General features: G+C 48.6%; 1 protein-coding gene across 1 annotated transcript in view; it reads left to right on the top strand.

Annotated features, from left to right (window-relative positions):
• TTF2 (transcription termination factor 2) overlaps positions 1-27,274 on the top strand; it is a gene marked incomplete at its 3' end in the record, with an annotated part of 36,179 nt that extends 8,905 nt beyond the window's left edge. The window contains 12 exon segments of the mRNA XM_089661452.1: positions 6,042-6,108; positions 8,522-10,471; positions 12,289-12,418; positions 17,262-17,444; positions 17,910-18,064; positions 18,761-18,842; positions 20,008-20,115; positions 22,683-22,833; positions 23,072-23,183; positions 25,707-25,793; positions 25,795-25,895; positions 27,121-27,274. Coding sequence (XP_089517578.1) covers positions 6,042-6,108; positions 8,522-10,471; positions 12,289-12,418; positions 17,262-17,444; positions 17,910-18,064; positions 18,761-18,842; positions 20,008-20,115; positions 22,683-22,833; positions 23,072-23,183; positions 25,707-25,793; positions 25,795-25,895; positions 27,121-27,274 — 3,280 coding nt within the window.
• Between the last annotated feature and the right edge of the window lie 226 nt (positions 27,275-27,500).

Below are 27,500 nucleotides of genomic sequence, written 5' to 3'. Positions count from 1 at the left end.
TTAGTACAGTGTCAGGGCTTTTTATTAGCACCGATCACTGTATTGGTGTCACTGGGGATGTCAGTGACACCAAGTCAGTTCCCCCCCCCCAGTGTCAGAATGCCCGCCGCAGTCCCGCTATAAGTTGCTGATCGCCGCCATTATTAGTAAAAAAAATAAATAAAATCCCAGTATCAATTTGTAAACGCTATAACTTTCATGTAAACAAATAATTTACACATATCGGGATTTTTTTTTATTATTATTTTTTTTTTTAAAAAAAAAAAAAAAGCAGAATACATTTTGGCCGAAATTTATGAGGAAATTTTGATTTTTTTTTTTTTTTTTTTTTTTTTACTGGATATGTTTTATAGCAAAAAGTCAAAAATATATATTTTTGTTTTTTTCCCAAATTGTCCGCCATTACTAGCATAAAAATTTTAAAAATATAAATTCCAGTATCTTTCCCGCCATTTGTAAATGCTCTAACTTTCACGTAAACCAATTATTTTGAAGAAGCCACGTGATCGTGGCGCAACGCGTCGACGCATTTCCGGTCTAGCGGTGACTTACTTCCTGGTTCGGGTTCGGACGCCATTTTGGTACACCTATTCCTTAGTACACCCGTATCACATGGGAAACTGTGTCTGTCCATTGGAAGACATGTGAGTGTTCATTTGTTTGGAGCTTTTAAAGCGCATTAAAACAGTGTTGCTGTATGGAGGTCTGACTTTGTCTCTATATATACGTCCTGTATTCATTATTATTATTATTATTATTATTATACAGTATTTATAAAGCGCCGATAGTTGGCTCAGCGCTGTACATTACAGAGGGGGACAGAACATGTGACAGAACAATACCAATACAATGCGATACATGAGGGGATCGAGGGCCCTGATCCTTGGAGCTTACAATCTAGGAGGGAGGGGATGGTGGCACAGGAGGAGATAGCTGTGGGGGATGGGGTGGTAGGAAGAGTGGAGGAGGTCGGTCAAGTTAGCAGGGGGTGGGGTAGGCTTCCCTGAAGAGATGGGTTTTCAGGGTGCGCCTAAAGGTGAGGAGGATAGGTGATAATCTGATGGGTTGGGGCAGGGAGTTCCAGAGGATGGGTGACACCCTGGAGAAGTCCTGGAGGCGGGCATGGGAGGAGGAGACCAGGGAACTAGAGAGAAGGAGGCCTTGTGAGGAGCGGAGTGTGCGTGTTGGGCGGTACTTGGATATTAGGTCAGTGATGTAGTTCGGGGCAGTATGGTGGACGGCTTTGTACGTCAGTGTTAGGATTTTGAATTTGATCCGTTGGGCAATCGGGAGCCAGTGGAGGGATTGGCAGAGGGGGGTGGAGGCCAGTGGAGGGATTGGCAGAGGGGGGTGGAGGACACTGAATGGAGGCCAGTGGAGGGATTGGCAGAGGGGGGTGGAGGGATTGGCAGAGGGGGGTGGAGGCCAGTGGAGGGATTGGCAGAGAGAGGTGGAGGACACTGAATGGAGGCCAGTGGAGGGATTGGCAGAGGGGGGTGGAGGACACTGAGTGGAGGCCAGTGGAGGGATTGGCAGAGGGGGTGGAGGACACTGAATGGAGGCCAGTGGAGGGATTGGCAGAGGGGGGTGGAGGACACTGAGTGGAGGCCAGTGGAGGGATTGGCAGGGGGGGTGGACACACTGAGTGGAGGCCAGTGGAGGGATTGGCAGAGAGGGGTGGAGGACACGGAGTGGAGGCCAGTGGAGGGATTGGCAGAGGGGGGTGGCGGACACTGAGTGGAGGCCAGTGGAGGGATTGGCAGAGGGGGGTGAAGGACCCTGAGTGGAGGCCAGTAGAGGGATTGGCAGAGGGGGGTGGAGGACACTGAGTGGAGGCCAGTAGAGGGATTGGCAGAGGGGGGTGGAGGACACTGAGTGGAGGCCAGTGGAGGGATTGGCAGAGGGGGGTGGAGGACACTGAGTGGAGGCCAGTGGAGGGATTGGCAGAGGGGGGTGGGGGACACTGAGTGGAGGCCAGTGGAGGGATTGGCAGAGGGGGGTGGAGGACACTGAGTGGAGGCCAGTGGAGGGATTGGCAGAGAGGGGTGGAGGACACTGAGTGGAGGCCAGTGGAGGGATTGGCAGAGAGGGGTGGAGGACACTGAGTGGAGGCCAGTGGAGGGATTGGCAGAGGGGGGTGGAGGACACTGAGTGGAGGCCAGTGGAGGGATTGGCAGAGGGGGGTGGAGGACACTGAGTGGAGGCCAGTGGAGGGATTGGCAGAGAGGGGTGGAGGACACTGAGTGGAGGCCAGTGGAGGGATTGGCAGAGGGGGGTGGAGGACACTGAGTGGAGGGATTGGCAGAGGGGGGTGGAGGACACTGAGTGGAGGGATTGGCAGAGGGGGGTGGAGGACACTGAGTGGAGGCCAGTGGAGGGATTGGCAGAGGGGGGTGGCGGAGATGGAGCGGTTGGAAAGGTGGATGAGTCTGGCAGCCGTATTCAGGATGGACTGAAGCGGGGATAGCCCGCGGTGAGGCAGGCCAGTGAGGAGGGAGTTGCAGTAGTCCAGGCGAGATATGATGAGTCCATATGGCGAGGGGAGTGGTCTGAGAGGAATTCATTGCCCGGAGGGGGACCTTAATTAAGTGGGCGGAGTCAGTGGACTATAAAAACCAGGCTGAGGTTCTTTACACTGAAGGCTTGATGACCCACAAGGGTGAGGAGGCATTTTGGGTACATCCAGGGGTCCCATCAGAGGTCACTAGGATGACATTTGCAGTATGGAGGGACGTTGTGGATCGCTGAGTACTGAACAATTATTTGCACAGTTTGGGATCTCGTGTTATTTGGACCGTTTTTTGATGTATTTTCTTTCATTGGACACGCCCCTCACTTTGCACAGGACAAGTGTTACCTCCTCATTATATATCTCACGTGGATTTGTTGCCCTCTAGGTGGACCAATAGGAGTGAGGATTGGCACTATTTATTCAGAAACGGTTTTGTATGATCTCTGTGTCTGTGACCGTTTATCCATCATTGTTGTCACCATATTTATTATTATTCTAGAAGGGATTTTATGTATGAATTGTTTTTTCTCCTCGGTATAATCTGAGCGTTCCTCACAATGTATATATTTGTTGTTTGCGCACATCCTGTGGTATAGGGAAGGTGACAACGGCTTGGATTAGATTCCGCGGAGCTCAGGGGGACCTTTTCTATATTTAATGACTTTACAACGTATCAGGATTTTTTTTTTTTTTTAGCGAAGACGCGGAGCGGAATACATTCTGGTCGAAATGGACAACTAAATTTTTGATTTTTTTTTTTTACAAAATATTGGGTTTTTTTTTTTCTTAAAATTGTCTTTTTTTTTTTTTTTGTATAGCGCAAAAAATAAAAAACCGCAGAGGCGGTTGAACACCACAGAAAGAAAGCTAAATTTGTTGGGAAAAAAGGAAGTAAATGTCATCTGGGTGTGGTGTTGCGCGACCGCACAATTGTCAGTGAAAGTAACGCAGCGCCGTGACGCAAAAAATGGCCTGGTCAGGAAGGGGGGAGGGGAATCTTTTGGAGGGGGAAGAGGGGGGGGGGATCCTCTGGAAGGGGAGGGGTTAAGCTACAGTTTATAAAGATGCTTTAAAGTGATTCTGAGGGCTTTTTTTTTTTTTTTTTTGTTGCTCTGCAACTCTGATCCTCCCCTTCGTGGGTCCCCCGCAGGGTCTCCTGCCCCCCCCCCCCCTCTGTTGGGTGTCCCCACAACAAGCAGCTTGCTATGGAGGCACCAGCTGCTCCATGTATCCATTCACACACACAGCCGTGGCTCAGACCAGCCCCTCTCTTCTCATTGGCTCACTAGGTGCAGCTGACAGCAGTGGGGGGAAATGGCTCCCGTTTCTGTCTCAGCCAATGAGAAGAGGGAGTCCCGGAATAGCTGAGACGCTGGTGCACATCGCTGGATCGAGAGGGGGGGTTAGGTGAGTAATGGGGGGGGGGGGGGGTCTGCTGCACAGAAGGTTTTTTTACCTCAAGCCTTTAGAACCTCTTGCCCTCTGGAAAATTTACTCCCCCCCCCCCCCCCTCCCCCCCATCACCAGGCTGTTTTTTTTTTTTTTCTTTGTTTTTTTTTTTTTTTTGCGATACAGCATTGTGTTACCTTGACAATTGCAGTCTATAAACAAACAAAAAAACGACAATGTTGGAATGGAAAAAAAAAAAAAAAATTCTGCTATAGAACATTTCCAGTAAAAATAAAAAAAATAATTCCAATATGTATTCTGCATATTTTTGGTAAAAAAAAACAAAAAATCCCAGCAGGCGTCTATATTGATTGGTTTGCGCAAAACCTATAGCGTCTACAAACTATGGGATGTACGGGCGCAGCTCGGTTTACGAACGCCGGGGCTACTGTAATTCGCGGTTTACGAAGGAAAATCTGTTGAAAATAACGCCTCGGTTTGCAAATGTTTTTTTCGCAATACGAACGGAGGAATTGGTTTTTAATGCATTTAATTTTTTTTTTTTTTTTGTAATCATGTCCCTTTTTATGCCTTTTAAAATGCACTTTTGAGTTTTGAACAGGTAAGATTTTTTTTTTTTTTTTTTTTATTTCTGACCTCCGGAACGGATTTATTGGTTCTCAGTGACTTTACGAATTTTTTTTAATCACGTCCCTGTACAGTATTTATGCATTTAAAATGCACTTTATAAAGAGTTTTGAACAGATAAAATCATTTTTTTTTTACTTCGTATTAATTGGTTTTCAATGCATTCCGCCTTTCGGTTTACAAATTTTTTGCAGTATGAAAAGTCCCGCTAAACGCATTAACCGCTTGCCGCCCTGCCACTGTATATATACGTGTGCAGGGCGGCAGTGGAGCGCAAAAGCACGTTTTAAAATGGGCTCCGCGCTCCCGTCACTTTTGCGGGTAGGGGGCGCGCTCCCGCTGACCCGCGGGTGACACGATTTGATCCAGGAGGGATCAATCATTAGATTTCAGCCAGTGATGTCTGGCTGAAATCAGATGATCGGTCCCTGTCCTATCCTGTCCTGTGTTGACATTTACACAGGACAGGATATGATGTCATTCTTCTCTGCCTGGACACATTCCGTTCCAGACAGAGAAGAAGACATCCAAACAGTGAGTAACACAGCACATACCCACAGTTAGAACACTCTAGGACACATTTAACCCCCTGATCGCCCCCCCCCCCAGTTAACCCCTTCACTGCCCTGTCACCAGTGTCACTAATCAGTGAACCAATTTTTACTGATCACTGTATCAGTGTCGCTGGCGACTTCCGATAGTGTTAGCGCCCCTCCCAGATAGCACCAGTTTGCCCACCAGTACACCAGTAATCCCGTTTAACCCCTTGATCGCCCCCCAGTTAACCCCTTCACTGCCCTGTCACCAGTGTCATTGATTACAGTGAACAGATTTTTACTGATCACTGTATTAGTGTCGCTGGTGACTTCCGATAGTGTTAGCGCCCCTCCCAGATAGCGCCAGTTTGCCCGCTAATGCACGGGATTTTTTTTACCAAAAACATGTAGCAGAATACATTTTGGCTTAAATTTATGACTAACTTTGAGTTTACGATATATTTTTTATAGCTGAAAGTAGAAAATATTGTTTTTTTTCAAAATTTTCGTGTTTTTTTTGTTTATAGCGCAAAAAATAAAAAGCGCGCAGGTGATCAAATACCACCAAAAGAAAGCACTATTTGTATGAAAAAAAGGACGTAAATTTTGTTTGGGTACAGCATTGCATGACCGCGCAATTATCAGTTGAATTAGTGCAGCGCCAAACAGCAAAAAAAGGCGTGGTCATTAAGGGGGGTAAATCCTCAGGAGGGGGAGGGGTTAAATTAGTAAACCGAGGCGTTCTTTTCAATGGATTTTCATTCGTTAACCGAGGCGCAGGTCTGCCTGTGTATGATTTTGCACAGGAGGGCTGCCCTGCAGCAGTACATCTACTGTGGGGGCGGTCCTTCAGTGGTTGGGGGCGGTCCTTCAGTGGTTAGGGGCAGTCCTTCAGCGGTTTGTGATGATATCCGTAGTGATGTATTCCTGACCGGTATACTCCCCCCTCTCTGCAGGTTGTGTTATCGCTGCACCAAGAGTAGGAGTGACGGCCAGAAGTATTGTGGGAACGTTCCGTGGCAGGTACTGTAGCTGTTGCTGGACGGGCGCTGTATCTGATGCTGTATACAGGGATGTTGGATATCGCCCGACGCGGGGACGTGTGGTTTTGGGTGCCGCGCAGGTAGTTTCTTTCTACCTTTAGCCCTGCCCTTTTTGTGCTGACCCAGAAGTGACATTACGATGTCACTTCCGGGTCCTCGTTGAGAGACTGTAATGCAATCCCCGGGATCGAATGTAATGTGGTGCGATGTTACACCCAAGCACATACCATGCCCCCCAAAAAAAGATTTGTCCCCGATATGATGGGAAAATGTTTTTTTATTATTGTAAATAATGAAAGTTACACCCAAGCACATACCATCCTCCCCCCCAAAAAAAAACTTTGTCCCCTATGTGATGGGAATTTTTATTTTTTTTTTATTGTAAATAATGAAAGTTACACCCAAGCACATCCCCCCCCCCCCCAAAAAAAAAACCCAAAAAACTGTCCCCTATGTAATGGGAGTTTTTTTTTTTTATTGTAAATAATGAAAGTTACACCCAAGCACATGCCACCCCCCCCAAAAAAAAAAATTGTCCCCTATATGATGGGAAAAAATTTTTTATTATTGTAAATAATGAAAGTTACACCCAAGCACATACCCCCCCCCCCAAAAAAAAAAAAAAAAAAAACTTTGTCCCGTGTAATGGGAATTTTTTTTTTTTTTATTGTAAATAATGAAAGTTACACCCAAGCACATACTATCCTCCCCCCCCCAAAAAAAAACTTTGTCCCCTATGTGATGGAAATTTTTTTTTTTTATTATTATAAATAATGAAAGTTACACCCAAGCACACCCCCCCCCCAAAAAAAAACTGTCCCCTATGTAATGGGAGTTTTTGTTTTTTTTTATTGTAAATAATGAAAGTTACACCCAAGCACATGCCAACCCCCCCCCCCCCCCCACATATACACATGTACAAATATAAAAGCACACGCTGGGGCGCCTGCGCATGAAACTGGTGATTGCGATACACATGTTACATATCGCCGCACACGCCAGTGTGAGAGCGATCATTCTAGTACCGGACCTCCTCCATATGCTAAACTGGTGACCTATGAGGGGCTGTACAAAATATAGGGGGGCTGAAGTCCATCGCCGTTTCACAGCTGCGCACAAATTTAAGGTTTGACGCATTGGGGATCGATTTACTCGCTGCGACCGAATATTTTACCGAAAAATAGGCAATTTATTGCTTTTTTGTGCCCTAAAATTAACTTACGTGTATTATTTTACTGACATTTTGCGGCGATATTGTGCGACATAAAAAATTGGAACTACCGCAATTTTTTTCTCTGGGGTCTCTGCTTGCGTGTTCGGGGGGTTTGTGTCATCTTCGGGCCTAAAATGATTTTTTAACCGCTTCCCGTCCGGCCCATGTATATAAACGGCCAGACGGGAGCACTGCAGGGGTGGCTGGTCGTTTATAAACGTTCTCCCGATTCCCTGCCTGTGCGCGCTCCCTGGGAACACCGATCGTCGTACGGTGACCTCTGTACGAGGTCCCGATCATGTGATCATTGATTGGCCAATCAGTGATCACATGCAGAGTAGTAAGCAAGATGTCACTTGTGACATCATTGCTTACTACGTGTGAAATCTGTGAATGATCAAAGAGATCACATGGTACAGGGCTATTCACAACAGCCTTGTACCATGTGACAAGCTGTGACCAATCACAGCTCACACAGTATTTCTCAATGACTGCAAGAATGCAGCCAGAGAGAAGGAGAAATGATTCCCCTCACAGCCTTTATGGGTGTAAAAGCAATCAGTGAAAAAAAAAAAAAATCTTCATCACCCCCCACAAGTAGTATCACTATGGTGACCCCACACTGCTAGGGTGACTGTATGTAAAAAAAAAAAAAAATAATATAAAAATGTAAAAAAAACATTTTTTGAACAATTATAATTTTTGGTTATAAACTAATTTCTTTTTTTTTTTTTTGTTTTTTTACTAAAAAGATAATTGAATACATTTTGGCCATTTTTTGGTGACAGGTTCTCCCCTGTACTCCACTGGATGTAATGCACTGCGCATCACACTGCATTACATTCTTTTCCGGTCTCGATGGCCGGGAATCTGTCAATGGTGACCCGGAAGTGATGTCGTATCAGGACAAGAAGGGGAGGGGAGTGGATGTGTCCGAACTCCTCCCTCCTCTATACCTGCCGCCACCCACTGGACCAGTCCCAGGCCCGCAGATGTGTAAGCAGAGCCCGGGAGACGTAGCGGACAGGGGGGCGGAGGCTGGCAACATAGTGGGCTGCGTGGAAGCCGGGCTAATGGTAAAAAAAAAAAAAAAATGTGTGTCGGGCGATATGAATTGAACCTCGTCTTTGCTCCGTCCTCCTCCATCTCACGACTTTTCCCTCTCTCTGTTCTCAAACAGGACGTGAGGCGCACGCCGGTTCCCAGGCCTGAGCTCCTGATGGAAAATTCTGATAAACCTCAGAGGAATCCCTTCAGAGTCATCGAGGGTCCCAAACATGCAACCTGGAAAGAGATCAGCGAGGACAAAAATCACAAGAGGGAGGATGTGAGACCCCCGGATCAGGACAGGAAGATCGATGATGATCAGAGGAGGAAGACTGAAGATGGGAGATGGGATCAGGAGGAGAAGCAGCATGGGGAAAGGAAGGATCGGGACAAAAGTCATTGGGATAGGAAGACTGAGAAGAACAGGGAGGGCAAGAGACAAGATAATGAGAAGAAAGACGGTCCAGAGAGGAGGACCATTGATGGTCAGGAGAAGGTCAATGGGGGTACGGAAGACGAACGGAGAAGTGGGAGTAAATTCGATCAGGACATTGGTACCAATAGGAAATCCGATCAGAAGATTTATACTGAGAAGACATCTGACCAGAAGAGTCACATCGAGAGGAAGCCTGAGAAGGAAAAGAACAGAGAAGGCAAGAGACAGGATAAGAAAGCTGGTCCAGAGAGGAGGACCAACGATGGTCAGGAGAAGGTCAATGGGGGTACGGAAGAGAGACAGAGAGATGGCGGCAAACTTGATCAAGACATTGGTACCAACAGAAGGTTTGATCAGAAGATTGGTACTGATAGAAAATTTGATCAGAAGATTTATACTGAGAAGACATCTGACCAGAAGATTTATACTGAGAAGACATCTGACCAGAAGATTTATACTGAGAAGACATCTGACCAGAAGATTTATACTGAGAAGACATCTGACCAGAAGATTTATACTGAGAAGACATCTGACCAGAAGATTTATACTGAGAAGACATCTGACCAGAAGAGTCATAGTGAGAGGAAGTCTGAGAAGGACAGAGAGGGCAAAAGACAGGAAGATGAGAAGAAAGCTGGTTCAGAGAGGAGGACCACTGCTGGTCAGGAGAAGGTCCATGGGGGTACAGAAGAGAGACAGAGAGGTGGGAGCAAATTTGATCGGGACATTGGTTTCAATAGGAGGGTTGATCAAAAGATTTATACTGAGAAGGCATCTGACCAGAAGAGTGTTATCGAGAGGAAGTCTGAGAAGGAAAAGAACAGAGAGGGCAAGAGACAGGATAATGAGAAGAAAGCCGGTCCAGAGAGGGGGACCAGCGATGGTCAGGAGAAGGTCAGCAGGGATGGGGAAGAGAGACAGAGAGGTGCGAGTAAATCTGATCAGAAGATTGGTACTGATAGGAAGTCTGATCAGAAGAGTCATACCGGGAGGAAGTCTGATCAGAAGATTTGTTCCGATAATAAACCCGATCCATGGAGGCAGTTGCATAAATTCCAGGCTCTGCCCATGCAGCAGACCTCCAGCCCTGAAGGAAATTCAGAGATGTTGGTAAACGGGAGCCTAGAGGAGGAGCCAGCCTGCTTTCAGGTCTGGAGGGAGAAGGAGCTGCCATCTGGGCTGAAGATCAAGAAAAAGTCTTCAGACACTAGAGGGACCGACGTTCAGGTCAGACAAGATGGTGCCCATGGGTCAGAGTCTGGAAGTAAACTCCTAAACCCTACTCTGGGTGGAGACCTGAAGAAACCTTCTGATTGCCAGAAGAAGCCCAGCCTCCAGGAAGCCGTGTTCAGTGAAGACTCTGATTCTCAGGCCTATGATGAAGAGGGCCGGTCACCAGGTGACGGTAAGGCTGAGCTGTCCAGGTGGTGTTCCAATGACGGGAAGGACAGTGAGGAGGAGGATGAAGATGACATCGTCTTTGTGAGTTCTCAGCCTGGAAAGGACAAAGCAGCTGCAATCCAGACGTCCTCAGGGGGAGGAAAGCAAAGGACGATCACTTCCTTCCCTGGATTCATCCCGCAGAGCGGGACTCAGAGCTCCGCTGGCCTCCGCTCACTCTACACAGCTCAGCTACAGCAGAAGAAGGTGAGTGACACCCTCGGGGGGTGGGTTACTCATTGGTACTGCCGCCATTCGCAGAGCACCTTGATTTCTTTATAAGAGGACTATGGTCTCCTTTTTTTTTCTTTTGTGGGTCATAGGGGTGCACTTACTTTTGCTCTCCTTGAGTCTGCTGATAGTGGGCTACTGCCTGCTATAACATGACGTCTCGGAGACGCTCCGGGAGGATCTCGACAATAAGGTTGGGATCCACCCAGGTGCCCGATGCCTGCCCCTTCCACAGCCTGGTGCTCAGGCGAGCGCCGGAGGAGCAGAGTGGAGATCGGCGACTGACAGCCGCAGCTCTCCATTCTGAGAACTGAGCGATCAGTGGTCATACGATCGTTGAGTTCTCGGGCTTAGAGCTGGCAAGGGGGGGCTGCTGCAGTATCGCACAGAGACCAACAAATGATGACTGATCTGCATGTTCATGAGGGAAAGAAGGATTTGATCCCCTATCATTCAGCAGGATTTTTGGCTCCCAGGTGTCTTTCATACAGGTAACAAGCTGAGATTAGAAGCAGTCTCTTAAAGGGAGTGCTGCTAATCTCATTGTGTTACCTGTATAAAAGACACCTGTCCACAGGAGCCATCAAACCATCAGATTCCAAACTCTCCACCATGGCAAAGACCAAAGAGCTGTCCAAGGATGTCAGGGACAAGATGGTAGACCTACACAAGGCTGGACTGGGCTACCAAACTATGGCCAAGCAGCTTGGTGAGAAGGTGACAACAGTTGGTGCAATTATTCACAAATGGAAGAAACACAAAACAAGTGTCAGTCTCCCTAGGTCTGGTGCACCATGCAAGATCTCACCTCGTGGAGTGTCAATGATCATGAGAACAGTGAGGGATCATCCCAGAACTACACGTGAGGATCTTGTCAATGATCTCCAGGCAGCTGGGACCACAGTCACCAAGAAAACAATTGGTAACACACTACGCCGACAAGGACTGAAATCCTGCAGTGCCCGCACGGTCCCTCTGCTCAAGAAAGCCCATGTCCAGGCCCGTCTGAAGTCTGCCACTGAACATCTGAATGATGCAGAGGAGGACTGGTGGGAAGTGTTGTGGTCAGAGGAGACCAAAATCCAGCTCCTTGGCCTCAACTCGCCGTGTTTGGAGGAGGAGGAATGCTGCCCATGACCCCAAGAACACCATCCCAACCGTGAAACATGGTGGTGGAAACATTCTGCTTTGGGGGTGTTTTTTTGCTAAGGGGACAGGACAACTGCACCGCATCAAAGGGACGATGGACGGGGCAATGTACCATCAAATCTTGGGTGAGAACCTTCTTCCCTCAGCCAGGGCATTGAAAATGGGTGGTGGATGGGTGCTCCAGCATGACAATGACCCAAAACACACGGCCAAGGCTACAAAGGAGCGGCTCAAGAAGAAGCACATGAAGGTCCTGGAGTGGCCTAGCCAGTCTCCACACCTTCATCCGATGGAAAATCTGTAGAGGAGCTGAAAGTTTGACTTGCCAAATGTCAGCCACCAAAACCTTAATGACTTGGAGAGGATCTGCCAAGAGGAGTGGGCAAAATCCCTCCTGAGATGTGTGCGAACCTGGGGGCCAACTCCAGAAACGTCTGACCTCTGTGATTGCCAACAAGGGATTGGCCACCAAGTACTAAGTCATGTTTTGTGAAGGGGATCAAATCCTTCTTTCCCTCATACAATTCGCTTGTCTGTAGAACCTTCTGGATTGGTCTTTCTGGATGGTCCAGCAGTGGGAGTTCTGGTTCTGGAACACAATGCTCTGTCTGTAGCTCCTCCTCTTCCCTTCTCCCTCGTTTCAGGCTGTGATGGCTTCTGTCAATCTAAAGGCGCTCCCGGACCGGGGGGAGAGGCTGCGGAAACAGGTCCAGGAGCTGGAGGATGCTCTGGAGTCTCTGTCATTGGCTGCTGTCACCACAGAGCCACAGCAAGGTAACGCCCCCGGCTGGGATGTACCTCCTCCGGGGGGAGGGGTCTCTACATGCCATCTACAACAGGCATTTGGCTAGTTGAGCGGGGATTGGCTGAATTTCAATTGGGGTGATGATGGGCGGGTCTGTCGGAGTGATGGGCGCGTGTCGGGGTGATTGGCAGGTCTGTGGGGGTGATGGGCGGGTCTGTGGGGGTGATGGGCGGGTCTGTGGGGGTGATGGGCGGGTCTGTGGGGGTGATCGGCGGGTCTGTTGGGGTGATTAGTAGACCGGGGGGCATACTCCGCCTATGGCCATGTTATGGTGGAAGCAGTGACGTGGGGCGGCGGGCATTCCATGGAGGTGGTGACCTCCAGAACAGAAAGTCCGGACACTCCCCCCCCCCCCCCCCCCTTGCAGTCCAGAACCCCCCCCCCCCCCCCCCCAGGCCAATTTTCAGCTTTCAGCGCTATCACTCTTGCGCGGTCATGCAACACTGTACTCATATGACATTTTAAGCATTTTTTTTTTAGACAGATAAAACTTTATTTTGGTGTTATTTATTCACCGCTGGGATTTTTTTTTTTTTTTTTTTTTGCTATATAAATAAAAAAGTGTTTTTGCAAATAATATTTCTTCATAAATCTCAGCCAACTATCTTTTTAGTAAAAAAAAAAAAAAAAATTTAATTTTTACATTTTTATTTTATTTTTTTATATTCTTATTTGTTTTGTTTTTTTACATACTGTCACCCTAGCAGTGTGGGGTCACCATGGTAACACTGTACTACTTGTGGGGGGTGATGAAGATTTTTTTTTGATTTTTTTTGATCTTTTTTTTGAAGATTTTTTTTTTTACACTGATTGCTTTTACACCCATAAAGGCTGTAAGAGGAATCATTTCTCCTTCTCTCTGGCTGCATTCCTGCAGCCATTGAGAAATACTGAGTGAGCTGTGATTGGTCACAGCTTGTCACATGGTACAAGTCTGTTGTGAATGGCCCTGTACCATGTGATCTCTGTGATCATTCACAGATTTCACACGTAGTAAGCAGTGATGGAAGGAAGTGACATGTTCCTTACTACTCTGCATGTGCTCACTAATTGGCCAATCAGTGATCACATAATCGGAACCTCACACAGAGGTCCCACACAGCGGTCCTGTATGATGATCGGTGTTCCGGAGGACACAGCGGGCACCCATCGCGGTGCTGCGCACTCCCAGGGAGCGTGCACAGACAGTGGACAGAAACGTCCCCCCCCCCCCTGCATCGGCAGCACTCCTGTCCAACCCATGTCGGTAAGCGGCCAGACGGGAGTGCTGCCGATGTTTAACCCCTTCCCGCCGACGTCACACAAACATGCGGCCTCACAGAACCGGGCTTTTTTTTTGTGGAGCCGCATATTTGCATACCTGTCTTTGCGGTGGGAGCGCTCGGCTCGGCACGCTTCCAGCACCGAGACCGCAGTGTCACTGAGAGCCCCGGGTCTGGTTCTAACGATCGGGACCCAGGACTCCCGATTCCGGGTCACATGATCGCTGTGATAGCCTCTGATTGGCTATCACAGTGATCAGTCACTGTACAGCCCAGCCCCCTTTTTTTTTCTCTCTCTATGAATGGAGAAGAGAGATACATTGTATCGTTATATACATCCTATTATACATTGTATCATTATATACATTATATTATACATTGTATCATTATATACATTCTATTATACATTGTATCATTATATACATTCTATTATACATTGTATCATTATATACATCCCATTATACATTGTATCATTATATACATCCCATTATACATTGTATCATTATATACATTCCATTATACACTGTATCATTATATACATCCCATTATACATTGTATCATTATATACATTCTATTATACATTGTATCATTATATACATCCCATTATACATTGTATCATTATATACATCCCATTATACATTGTATCATTATATACATTCCATTATACATTGTATCATTATATACATCCCATTATACATTGTATCATTATATACATTCTATTATACATTGTATCATTATATACATCCCATTATACATTGTATCATTATATACATTCCATTATACATTGTATCATATACATCCTATTATACATTGTATCATTATATACATCCCATTATACATTGTATCATTATATACACCCTATTATACATTGTATCATTATATACATCCTATTATACATTGTATCAGTTATATACACTATACATTGTATCATTATATACATTCTATTATACATTGTATCATTATATACATCCTATTATACATTGTATCATTATATACATTCCATTATACATTGTATCATATACATCCTATTATACATTGTATCATTATATACATCCTATTATACATTGTATCATTATATACATCCTATTATACATTGTATCATTATATACATCCTATTATACATTGTATCATTATATACATTCTATTATACATTGTATCATTATATACATCCTATTATACATTGTATCATTATATACATCCTATTATACATTGTATCATTATATACATTCTATTATACATTGTATCATTATATACATTCTATTATACATTGTATCATTATATACATCCTATTATACATTGTATCATTATATACATTCTATTATACATTGTATCATTATATACATCCTATTATACATTGTGTCATTATATACATCCTATTTATACATTGTATCATTATATACATTCCATTATACATTGTATCATATACATCCTATTATACATTGTATCATTATATACATCCTATTATACATTGTATCATTATATACATCCTATTATACATTGTATCATTATATACATCCTATTATACATTGTATCATTATATACATTCTATTATACATTGTATCATTATATACATCCTATTATACATTGTATCATTATATACATCCTATTATACATTGTATCATTATATACATTCTATTATACATTGTGTCATTATATACATCCTATTATACATTGTGTCATTATATACATCCTATTATACATTGTATCATTATATACATTCCATTATACATTGTATCATTATATACATCCTATTATAGATTGTATCATTATATACATCCTATTATACATTGTATCATTATATACATCCTATTATACATTGTGTCATTATATACATCCTGTTATACATTGTATCATTATATACATTCCATTATACATTGTATCTCTCTAGCTCCTGACATAGAGAGAAAAAAAAATATTTGTTAAAAAAAAAAAAAAAAAAAGATAAATAAATATTAAAAACTAAAGAAAAATCCCTAGATGAAGGTTTGATCGCGTTCAGTGCCGGGGTTAGTGTTTGGGTCGGGGTCAGAGGTCAGGATTTAAAAAAAAAAATTGGTGTCAGTGTGTTTTAGGTAAAAAAAAAAAAAAAAAGTCAAAAGCACAACACGCGCGATTGTCTCTGGGCCGTACTCCGGGTACAAACAACAGCTAACACACATAGATGGGATCGCTGCGATCGTCAGGAGCTGGAGAATGTATTTTGGGTTGTTCTCTGGTGGTAGGTTATGGTCGTGTCAAGAAACACAGCTAAATAAAAAAATTATTTTTATTTATTTTTTTTTTTAACTATTTTGGGCCAGTTTTCTATTTGATAATAAAACAATCCGGAGCTCTCCATTACCATTGACCACCAAACGAAAGCCCAATGTGTCCGGAACAAATGGCGGTATAATCCACCCGGATGTACGAAGTGGTTGTGGTGATCCGGACGGTTTTACTAACAGGTCAGCGTTGCACAATTGGCATTAGGATTTTGTATCCTCGGGTTAATAGCAAAAAGTCAAAAATATTATTTTTTGGGGGGGTTTTTTTCAAAATTGTCGCAGTCCCGCTATAAGTCGCTGATCGCCGCCATTACTAGTAAAAAAAATATTTTTTTTTTAAATCCCAGTCTCTATCCCGCCATTTGTAGGCACTATCACTTTCATGTAAACTAATTAATTTACACGTGTCGGGATTCATTTTTTTAGCGAAGACACGGAGCGGGGGACATTTTGACCAAAATTTGATTTTATTATTTAAATAAGGCGATCAAATACCACTGAAAAAGCTCTATTTGTGGGGGGGGGGAAAGGACGTAAATTTTATTTGGGTGCGACGTTGCATGACCGCGCAATTGTCAGTCAAGGTAACACAGCGCCGTATCGCAAAAAATGGCCTAATCAGGAAGGTGGGGGGGTGGAAATCCTCTGGAGGGCAAGGGGGGGTAAATCCTCTGGAGGGCGAGGGGAGGTAAATCCTCTGCAGGGCGAGGGGAGGTAAATCCTCTGCAGGGCGAGGGGAGGTAAATCCTCTGCAGGGCGAGGGGAGGTAAATCCTCTGCAGGGCGAGGGGGGGGTAGATCCTCTGGAGGGGGGGGTAGAGCCTCAGGAGGGGGGGTAAATCCTCAGGAGGGGGGGTAAATCCTCTGGAGGGCGAGGGGGGGTAAATCCTCAGGAGGGGGGGGGTAAATTCTCTGGAGGGCGAGGGGGGGAGGTAAATCCTCTGGAGGGCGAGGTAAATCCTCTGGAGGGCGAGTTAAATCCTCTGGAGGGGGGGTAAATCCTCTGGAGGGGGGGGGTAAATCCTCTGGAGGGGGGGCAGTAAATCCTCTGGAGGGTGGGGGGGGGTAAATCCTCAGGAGGGGGGGTAAATCCTCTGGAGGGGGGGGTAAATCCTCTGGAGGGCGAGGGGGGGTAAATCCTCAGGAGGGGAATGTAAATCCTCAGGGGGGGGGGGGAATCTTCAGTAGGGGAATGTAAATCCTCGGGGGGGGGTAAATCCTCTGGAGGGCGAGGGGGGGTTTGGTCGAACATTCATGGTCACTTTGCTCGCTCTTTGTCCTTTCCAGGCGTCCTCCCAGACACGGGGCCCGAGATTCAGGCTGATCCTGGAAACCCGTTTAGCAGAGCGGGCCCCGTGGAGGCGGCTCGGGGTGTGAAGCCGTTGTCCTTTCATGACCTGCCCCCAAGTTCCCTGGGTGTCCACGCCTCAGGACCGAGCTCCAATCAGGACTACAGGAGTTTGTATGGAGGTGAGTGCAGGGACCGTGTTGCTGTTTGTATGGAGGTGAGTGCAGGGACCGTGTTGCTGTTTGTATGGAGGTGAGTGCAGGGACCGTGTTGCTGTCTGTAGGTGGGTGCAGGGACCGTGTTGCTGTCTGTAGGTGGGTGCAGGGACCGTGTTGTTGTCTGTAGGTGGGTGCAGGGACCGTGTTGGTGTCTGTAGGTGGGTGCAGGGACCGTGTTGTTGTCTGTAGGTGGGTGCAGGGACCGTGTTGGTGTCTGTAGGTGGGTGCAGGGACCGTGTTGCTGTCTGTAGGTGGGTGCAGGGACCGTGTTGCTGTCTGTAGGTGGGTGCAGGGACCGTGTTGCTGTCTGTAGGTGGGTGCAGGGACCGTGTTGGTGTCTGTAGGTGGGTGCAGGGACCGTGTTGGTGTCTGTAGGTGGGTGCAGGGACTGTGTTGCTGTGTTGGATCTCATCCTCGGTCCTCTCTCAGTCCCTCAGTCTCAGGGTCTCTATGGGGGTCGGATGACCGAAGATCGTCTCTTTGCTGTTCGAAACGCGACAAGTGAGACCATCGACCATCTTCACCGGAGTCTGGAGTCCTGTCCCGGGCCTGAGACGGCTGCCGAGGACCCGCCGGGTCTCAAGGTACAGGATGGGGCCCCAGCATGGTCCCCCGACTACCGGTCCTCCATTATATTCTGCATGACGGTGTTTCTCTCGCTGTCCTCTGTGATGATTGGTATCCTCCTCTGTCCTCTGTAATGATTTGTACCTCCTCTGTCCTCTGTAATGATTGGTATCCTCCTCTGTCCTCTGTGATGATTGGTATCCTCCTCTGTCCTCTGTAATGATTTGTACCCTCCTCTGTCCTCTGTGATGATTGGTATCCTCCTCTGTCCTCTGTAATGATTGGTATCCTCCTCTGTCCTCTGTAATGATTTGTATCCTCCTCTGTCCTCTGTCCTCTGTGATGATTGGTATCCTCCTCTGTCCTCTCTAATGATTGGTATCCTTCTCTGTCCTCTGTAATGATTTGTACCCTCCTCTGTCCTCTGTGATGATTGGTATCCTCCTCTGTCCTCTCTAATGATTGGTATCCTCCTCTGTCCTCTGTAATGATTTGTATCCTCCTCTGTCCTCTGTAATGATTTGTATCCTCCTCTGTCCTTTCTAATGATTGGTATCCTCCTCTGTAATGATTTGTATCCTCCTCTGTCCTCTGTGATGATTGGTATCCTCCTCTGTAATGATTGGTATCCTCCTCTGTCCTCTGTAATGATTTGTACCCTCCTCTGTCCTCTGTGATGATTGGTATCCTCCTCTGTCCTCTGTGTCTTCCAGGTTCCTCTTCTCCCGCACCAGAAGCGGGCCCTGGCCTGGCTGGAATGGAGGGAGAACCAGAGACCGCAGGGGGGAATTCTGGGTAAGTATCGGGATCTGTCAGCTGTCAATATGGGTCATTAGCTACCTTTTACCAGCCACCCACCTGTCCCTGCCCTGTGCCTGGCATCAGACTTCTCCCCTGCAGCCAGTTCCTGCTCTGTTCCTGGCATCAGACATCTCCCCTGCAGCCAGTTCCTGCCCTGTTCCTGGCATCAGACTTCTCCCCTGCAGCCAGTTCCTGCTCTGTTCCTGGCATCAGACTTCTCCCCTGCAGCCAGTTCCTGCCCTGTTCCTGGCATCAGACATCTTCCCTGCAGCCAGTTCCTGCCCTGTTCCTGGCATCAGACTTCTCCCCTGCAGCCAGTTCCTGCCCTGTTCCTGGCATCAGACTTCTCCCCTGCAGCCAGTTCCTGCCCTGTTCCTGGCATCAGACATCTCCCCTGCAGCCAGTTCCTGCCCTGTTCCTGGCATCAGACTTCTCCCCTGCAGCCAGTTCCTGCTCTGTTCCTGGCATCAGACATCTCCCCTGCAGCCAGTTTCTGCCCTGTTCCTGGCATCAGACTTCTCCCCTGCAGCCAGTTCCTGCCCTGTTGCTGGCATCAGACATCTTCCCTGCAGCCAGTTCCTGCCCTGTTCCTGGCATCACGTCTCCCCTGCAGCCAGTTCCTGCCCTGTGCTGGCATCAGACTTCTCCCCTGCAGCCAGTTCCTGCCCTGTTCCTGGCATCAGACGTCTCCCCTGCAGCCAGTTCCTGCCCTGTGCCTGGCATCAGACGTCTCCCCTGCAGCCAGTTCCTGCCCTGTGCCTGGCATCAGACGTCTCCCCTGCAGCCAGTTCCTGCCCTGTTCCTGGCATCAGACGTCTCCCCTGCAGCCAGTTCCTGCCCTGTGCCTGGCATCAGACGTCTCCCCTGCAGCCAGTTCCTGCCCTGTTCCTGGCATCAGACGTCTCCCCTGCAGCCAGTTCCTGCCCTGTGCTCTCTTTTGGTCACGGGAACACAGCTTGGGCCCCAGGGTTACAAAGAAGAGGGGGGAGGGGCTTCACGGGGCCCACAATTCACCAGTTGTACATGCCTGCTTTTATATCTGTTGATGTTTCCTGTGTAGATACATGTGAGGTTTAGTGTTTGCTGCGTGCGGTCCTCGCATCGGCAGTGCGGTCCTCCCATCGGCAGTGCAGTCACTGGTTGTGTTGTGTGTTGGCAGCGGACGACATGGGTCTGGGGAAGACGCTGACTATGATCGCCCTCATCCTGGTCCAGAAGAAGAAGCAGAAGTCGGAGAAGAAACTGGAGACCTGGATCTCCAAAACAGGTAGAGATGGAGGAAAGGCATTACATGGGGCTGAAACGCGTCGATCGTTTACAAGGAAGCGATTCCTTATGTCTTGATGGAGAAATAAAGCGATTTCCTTTCCTTCAAGAAGCTATGGGGCCCGACTCTTCCACAGAGATGGAGGTAGGGGCGGGGCAGTGTCATAAGATCCGGAGGCTGGACTTCTATGGCACGCTGTTGAGGGGGCGTGGCCTTGATAAAGGATAGCAGAGGATTGGTGTGATTACATCACTTCCTGTCCTCTTACTCTCTACAGTTCCCATCAACCACAGGGAATGGTAGTGATTCAGAAGATGCATCTGCTCTGCCAAGGAGGGGGTGTGGCAGCCGGGATTACATCTGCTCTGCCAAGGAGGGGGTGTGGCAGCCGGGATTACATCTGCTCTGCCAAGGAGGGGGTGTGGCAGCCGGGATTACATCTGCTCTGCCAAGGAGGAGGTGTGGCAGCCGGGATTACATCTGCTCTGCCAAGGAGGGGGTGTGGCAGCCGGGATTACATCTGCTCTGCCAAGGAGGGGGTGTGGCAGCCGGGATTACATCTGCTCTGCCAAGGAGGAGGTGTGGCAGCCGGGATTACATCTGCACTGCCAAGGAGGGGGTGTGGCAGCCGGGATGACATCACTTCCTGTCTTCTCTGTCTGCAGTAAAAGGAAACTACAGTCCCCATCAACCACAGGAAATGGTAGTGATTCAGAAGATGCATCTGCTCTGCCAAGGAGGGGGTGTGGCAGCCGGGATTACATCTGCTCTGCCAAGGAGGAGGTGTGGCAGCCGGGATGACATCACTTCCTGTCTTCTCTGTCTGCAGTAAAAGGAAACTACAGTTCCCATCAACCACAGGGAACAGTAGTAATTCAGAAGATGCATCTGCTCTACCAAGGAGGGGGTGTGGCAGCCGGGATTACATCTGCTCTGCCAAGGAGGAGGTGTGGCAGCTGGGATGACATCACTTCCTGTCTTCTCTGTCTGCAGTAAAAGGAAACTACAGTTCCCATCAACCACAGGGAATGGTAGTAATTCAGAAGATGCATCTGCTCTGCCAAGGAGGGGGTGTGGCAGCCGAGATTACATCATTTTCTCTCCTCTTATGCAGGCCATACATGGTTCGAATTCCGAGTGATTTTTTTGTCCGAAAATCGGAAACGTCGTTCGCTCGGTAATCCGATGGCGCCATCATTGTTTTCAAAAATCGGCCGACCGAGTCATAAAGTTCCCCCCATATAACAGGCGAAACTTCTGTTCCTTCCAGGTCACGGCTCATGGCGCATATTCTTTTCGGAAAAGCGATTGTGAGATTTGACTATCATTGAGTCGAAAATCGGCCGTCTTTCACGAATTTTGCAACATGCCCGATCACCAAAAAGGAGAGGAACCACGAAAAATCGGCCGGTGCCATTGACCCCACTAACAGAGCGAAAATCGGCCGACTATTCTTAGGTCCGATTTTCGGATGAAAAATCGGTTGATTTTTCCACCCATGTTTGGTTGGCCTGACTCTCTCCAGTAAAAGGAAACTACAGTTCCCATCAACCACAGGGAATGGTAGCAATTCAGAAGATGCATCTGCTCTGCCAAGGAGGAGGAGTGGCAGCAGAGATGACATCATTTCCTGTCCTCTTTCTGCTGTAAAAGGAAACGACAGTTCCCATCAACCACAGAGAATGGTAGTAATTCAAAAGAAGCATCTGCTCTGCCAAGGAGGAGGTGTGGCAGTCGGGATGACATCACTTCCTCTCCTCTTACTCTCTGCAGCTAAAAGGAAGCTACAGTTCCCATCAACCACAGGGAATGGTCGTGAATGTGGGCGGGTACACTAGGCCTGTACCTGTTGAATGTGTCTGAGAGTCTCGGTCCGCCCACCAGTGCATGTGGGGCTAAATGACATCCCTGCTTCCCACAGAAAGAACTACAGAAGGGAGGTGCCAAGACCAGTGGTTGGGAGAACAGGAGGCGGAGCAGCCACCGGCCTTACAAACCGGAAACCAAAGAGAATTAACGGTTTGATCCGGAAATGAATCGACTATTTCAGATCGACTGCTGAGTGACCCAGAAGATGGAGGACCTACTCAGTGAAGGTGGGAAATCGGCAACAAGGACGTGTCAAGAAGTTTTTGCCCGGAGTGAGATCTGCAATCTTTGCGCTCCTTTGACCCCCAGAAAACAAAGAGTAGGAAGTGCGACCAGGTAGACCGTGGTCTGTATCCACTGAGCCAGTCCAAGAGATACAGGAGCATAGCTGGGGCTGCATGGAGACATGGGTGTCATGGATGGGCTTAGGGGGGCTTTGGAGTCACAGGGCGCTCTGGATGTCGTAGATTCACTCTATGATGCTCAGGGTGCTCTGGAATAGCCGGGGGTCCTGGTGTGACACAGGAGTCATTGAAGATACGGGAGCGCTCAAGGATCATGGAGGCACAGCGCTGAGGGATCACCGGAGACGTGGAGGGCGCTGGGGTCACTGAAGACATCAGCTTAGGTGTAGGCACGTTGCTTGAGCGCCGAGGCGCGTGTTGCTTCACCATGTGTTATATCTCCTCTGTCCTCAGATTCCACCCTGACCGTCTCCCGCGGGACTCTGATCATCTGTCCGGCCTCCCTCATCCACCATTGGAAGAAGGAAGTGGAGAAGAGAGTATTGGATGGGAAAATACGGGTTTACTTGTACCACGGCCCCAACCGGGAAAGTGACACCAGACGGTGAGTACCACCAGGGCTGCCGACTGTGTAGAGAAATCCAGAAAGTCTGTAAAAACTTGGTCCTCCATGGTCCTCCTATACTGGAGCTGTGCCATGGCTTCTCCTCAGAGGACCACAATCCCCTGCAGGCGCCTGTGTAGGATGTGCTCTCAGTGCATTGTGGGACATCAGAGTACGTGTGTGCGTTAGTCCTTCACATTCACAGATATAACTGGTGGGCGTGTTTTATTGTTGTCAGGTTGGCTCAGTATGACATTGTTGTCACCACCTACTCTCTGGTGTCCAAAGAGATTCCTGCGAAGAAGGAGGAGGGGGAGAGTCCGGCCCAGGATCAGGATCAGGATCTGGAGGTGAGTTCTGCTGCGGCTAGTGTGGCCTGATGGAGGTGGAGTACAAAGGATCCATCAATCGTGAAATAGAGAAGCATGGAGTGGAGAGTGATGGTAAACATTAAATATGGTGCTGCAGTGCTGCATTCCATGGTCCTCCATCCCATAGTGCTCCATTCCATGGTCACCTGTCCCATAGTGCTCCATTCCATGGTCCCCTGTCCCATAGTGCTCCATTCCATGGTCACCTGTCCCATAGTGCTGCATTCCATGGTCCCCTGTCCCATAGTGCTCCATTCCATGGTCCCCTGTCCCATAGTGCTCCATTCCATGGTCCTCCATCCCATAGTTCTCCATTCCATGGTCACCTGTCCCATAGTTCTCCATTCCATGGTCACCTGTCCCATAGTGCTCCATTCCATGGTCCTCCATCCCATAGTGCTCCATCCCATAGTGCTCCATTCCATGGTCACCTGTCCCATAGTGCTCCATTCCATGGTCACCTGTCCCATAGTGCTCCATTCCATGGTCCTCCATCCCATAGTGCTGCATTCCATGGTCCCCTGTCCCATAGTGCTCCATTCCATGGTCCCCTGTCCCATAGTGCTCCATTCCATGGTCCTCCATCCCATAGTGCTCCATTCCATGGTCCTCCATCCCATAGTGCTCCATTCCATGGTCCCCTGTCCCATAGTGCTCCATTCCATGGTCCCCTGTCCCATAGTGCTCCATTCCATGGTCCTCCGTCCCATAGTGCTCCATCCCATGGTCACCTGTCCCATAGTGCTCCATTCCATGGTCACCTGTCCCATAGTGCTCCATTCCATGGTCACCTGTCCCATAGTGCTCCATTCCATGGTCACCTGTCCCATAGTGCTCCATTCCATGGTCACCTGTCCCATAGTGCTCCATTCCATGGTCACCTGTCCCATAGTGCTCCATTCCATGGTCACCTGTCCCATAGTGCTCCATTCCATGGTCACCTGTCCCATAGTGCTCCATTCCATGGTCACCTGTCCCATAGTGCTCCATTCCATGGTCACCTGTCCCATAGTGCTCCATTCTATAGTCCTCCGTCCCATAGTGCTCCATTCCATGGTCCCCTGTCCCATAGTGCTCCATTCCATGGTCCTCCATCCCATAGTGCTCCATTCCATGGTCCTCCATCCCATAGTGCTCCATTCCATGGTCCTCCATCCCATAGTGCTCCATTTCATGGTCCTCCGTCCCATAGTGCTCCATTTCATGGTCACCTGTCCCATAGTGCTCCATTCCATGGTCACCTGTCCCATAGTGCTCCATTCCATGGTCCCCTGTCCCATAGTGCTCCATTCCATGGTCCCCTGTCCCATAGTGCTCCATTCCATGGTCCCCTGTCCCATAGTGCTGCATTCCATGGTCACCTGTTCCGAAGTGCTCCATTCCATGGTCACCTGTCCCATAGTGCTCCATTCCATGGTCCCCTGTCCCATAGTGCTCCATTCCATGGTCCCCTGTCCCATAGTGCTCCATTCCATGGTCCCCTGTCCCATAGTGCTGCATTCCATGGTCACCTGTTCCGAAGTGCTCCATTCCATGGTCACCTGTCCCATAGTGCTCCATTCCAGGGTCCTCCATCCCATAGTGCTCCATTCCATGGTCCTCCATCCCATAGTGCTCCATTACATGGTCCTCCGTCCCATAGTGCTCCATTCCATGGTCACCTGTCCCATAGTGCTCTATTCCATGGTCCTCCGTCCCATAGTGCTCCATTCCATGGTCACCTGTCCCATAGTGCTCTATTCCATGGTCCTCCGTCCCATAGTGCTCCATTCCATGGTCACCTGTCCCCTAGTGCTCCATTCCATGGTCACCTGTCCCCTAGTGCTCCATTCCATGGTCACCTGTCCCCTAGTGCTCCATTCCATGGTCACCTGTCCCCTAGTGCTCCATTCCATGGTCACCTGTCCCCTAGTGCTCCATTCCATGGTCACCTGTCCCCTAGTGCTCCATTCCATGGTCACCTGTCCCCTAGTGCTCCATTCCATGGTCACCTGTCCCCTAGTGCTCCATTCCATAGTCCTCCGTCCCATAGTGCTCCATTCCATAGTCCTCCGTCCCATAGTGCTCCATTCCATAGTCCTCCGTCCCATAGTGCTCCATTCCATAGTGCTCCATTCCATAGTCCTCCGTCCCATAGTGCTCCATTCCATAGTCCTCCATTCCATAGTCCTCCATTCCATAGTCCTCCATCCCATAGTCCTTCATCCCATAGTCCTTCATTCCATAGTCCTCCATCCCATAGTGCTCCATTCCATAGTCCTCCATCCCATAGTGCTCCATTCCATGGTCCTCCATCCCTTGGTCCTCCATTCCTTAGTCCTCCATCCCATGGTCCTCGATGATAACATCTTTGCACACCCCCCAGATGGACAGATTACAATGGAGTAGCATTCTTAGTCCTGAACATGGTGATAACTGTCCTTAGCGGTAATCTGCTCATGTTCTGTGTGATGCAGAATCCCTTTTCCCAGAATCCACCTCTCTCTTTTTCCCTGTTGTCAGGACAACACGGCCTCCTCCCCTCTCCTTCGCGTTGCCTGGGCGCGGATCATCCTGGATGAGGCTCACAACATTAAGAACCCCAAAGTCCCAAACCTCCATCGCGGTGTGCAAGCTGAGAGCCGGGGCCCGCTGGGCAGTGACCGGGACCCCCATACAGAATAATCTGCTGGATCTTTACTCATTGCTACGGTGAGAGGTGGAGAGGGGCGTGGCCTGTCCTGTAATGCTGTGTGATACTGAAACGGGGTGTGGCCTGTCCTGTAATGCCGTGTGATACTGAAGAGGGGCGTGGCCTGTCCTGTAATGCCATGTGATATTGAAGCGGGGTGTGGCCTGTCCTGTAATGCCGCGTGATGCTGAAGAGGGGTGTGGCCTGTCCTGTAATGCCGTGTGATACTGAAGCGGGGTGTGGCCTGTCCTGTAATGCAGCGTGATACTGAAGAGGGGTGTGGCCTGCTCTGTAATGCCATGTGATACTGAAGCGGGGTGTGGCCTGTCCTGTAATGCCGTGTGATACTGAAGAGGGGTGTGGCCTGTCCTGTAATGCCGTGTGATACTGAAGAGGGGTGTGGCCTGCTCTGTAATGCCGTGTGATACTGAAGAGGGGTGTGGCCTGCTCTGTAATGCCGCGTGATACTGAAGAGGGGTGTGGCCTGCCGTGTGATACTGAAGAGTGTGGCCTGCTTTGTAATGTGTGTTATACTGAAGAGGGGTGTGGCCTGCTGTGTGATACTGGGGAGGGGTGCGGCCTGCTCTGTAATGTGTGTGATACTAAAGGGGTGTGGCCTGCTTTGGATTGCTGTGTGATACTGAAGAGGGGTGTGGCCTGCTGTGTGATACTGGGGAGGGGTGTGGCCTGCTGTGTGATACTGGGGAGGGGTGTGGCCTGCTCTGTAATGCCGTGTGATATTAGAGGGGTGTGGCCTGCTCTGTAATGCCGTGTGATATTAGAGGGGTGTGGCCTGCTCTGTAATGCCGTGTGATATTAGAGGGGTGTGGCCTGCTCTGTAATGCCGTGTGATATTAGAGGGGTGTGGCCTGCTCTGTAATGCTGTGATACTGAAGAGGGGTGTGGTCTGCTCTGTAATACTGTCTGATACTAAAGAGGGGGTGTGGCCTGCTCTGTAATGCCGTGTAATCTGTAATACCGCGGAGGGGTGTGGCCTGCTCTGTAATGCTTCACAATATAAGGGATGGGTGTGGCCTGCTTGGTAATACTGGGGAGAGGTGTGGCCTGCTCTGTAATGCCACGGAGGGGTGTGGCCTGCTCTGTAATGCTTCACAATATAAGGGATGGGTGTGGCCTGCTTGGTAATACTGGGGAGGGGTGTGGCCTGCTTGGTAGTACTGGGGAGGGGTGTGGCCTGCTACGTGATGTTACGCGTTCTGAACCCTACGATATTTCTGCGCCCAGGTTCCTGCGCTGCTCGCCGTTCGATGAATACAAGCTGTGGAAGAATCAGGTGGATAACGGCAGCAGGAAGGGAGGAGAGAGACTGAATATCCTCACCAAGAGTCTGCTTCTGCGGAGGACCAAAGACCAGCTGGACCACACCGGGAGACCCCTGGTGACTGGAGGGAGAGGGGCAGGGGCAGGGGGCGGGGTCTGATCCATCTACCAGCTGAATCTCATTTCCATTGGTGACTTCCTGTCCCGTCGGTTCTCACATTCCCAGACAGCTCTGTGCAAAAGTTTTAGGCAGGTGTGAAGAAATGCCGGGAAGTAAGAATGCTTTCAGAAATAGATGTTTTGATTGTTTATTTCCATCAATTTACAAAATGCAAACAGAATAA

The sequence above is a fragment of the Staurois parvus genome, unplaced genomic scaffold (genome assembly GCF_062004578.1).
Source record: "Staurois parvus isolate SC_StPar_1 unplaced genomic scaffold, SC_StPar_1.0 ptg001342l, whole genome shotgun sequence".
In the NCBI taxonomy this organism is placed as follows: Eukaryota; Metazoa; Chordata; class Amphibia; order Anura; family Ranidae; genus Staurois; species Staurois parvus.
This window is presented reverse-complemented; position numbering and strand designations above follow the sequence as displayed.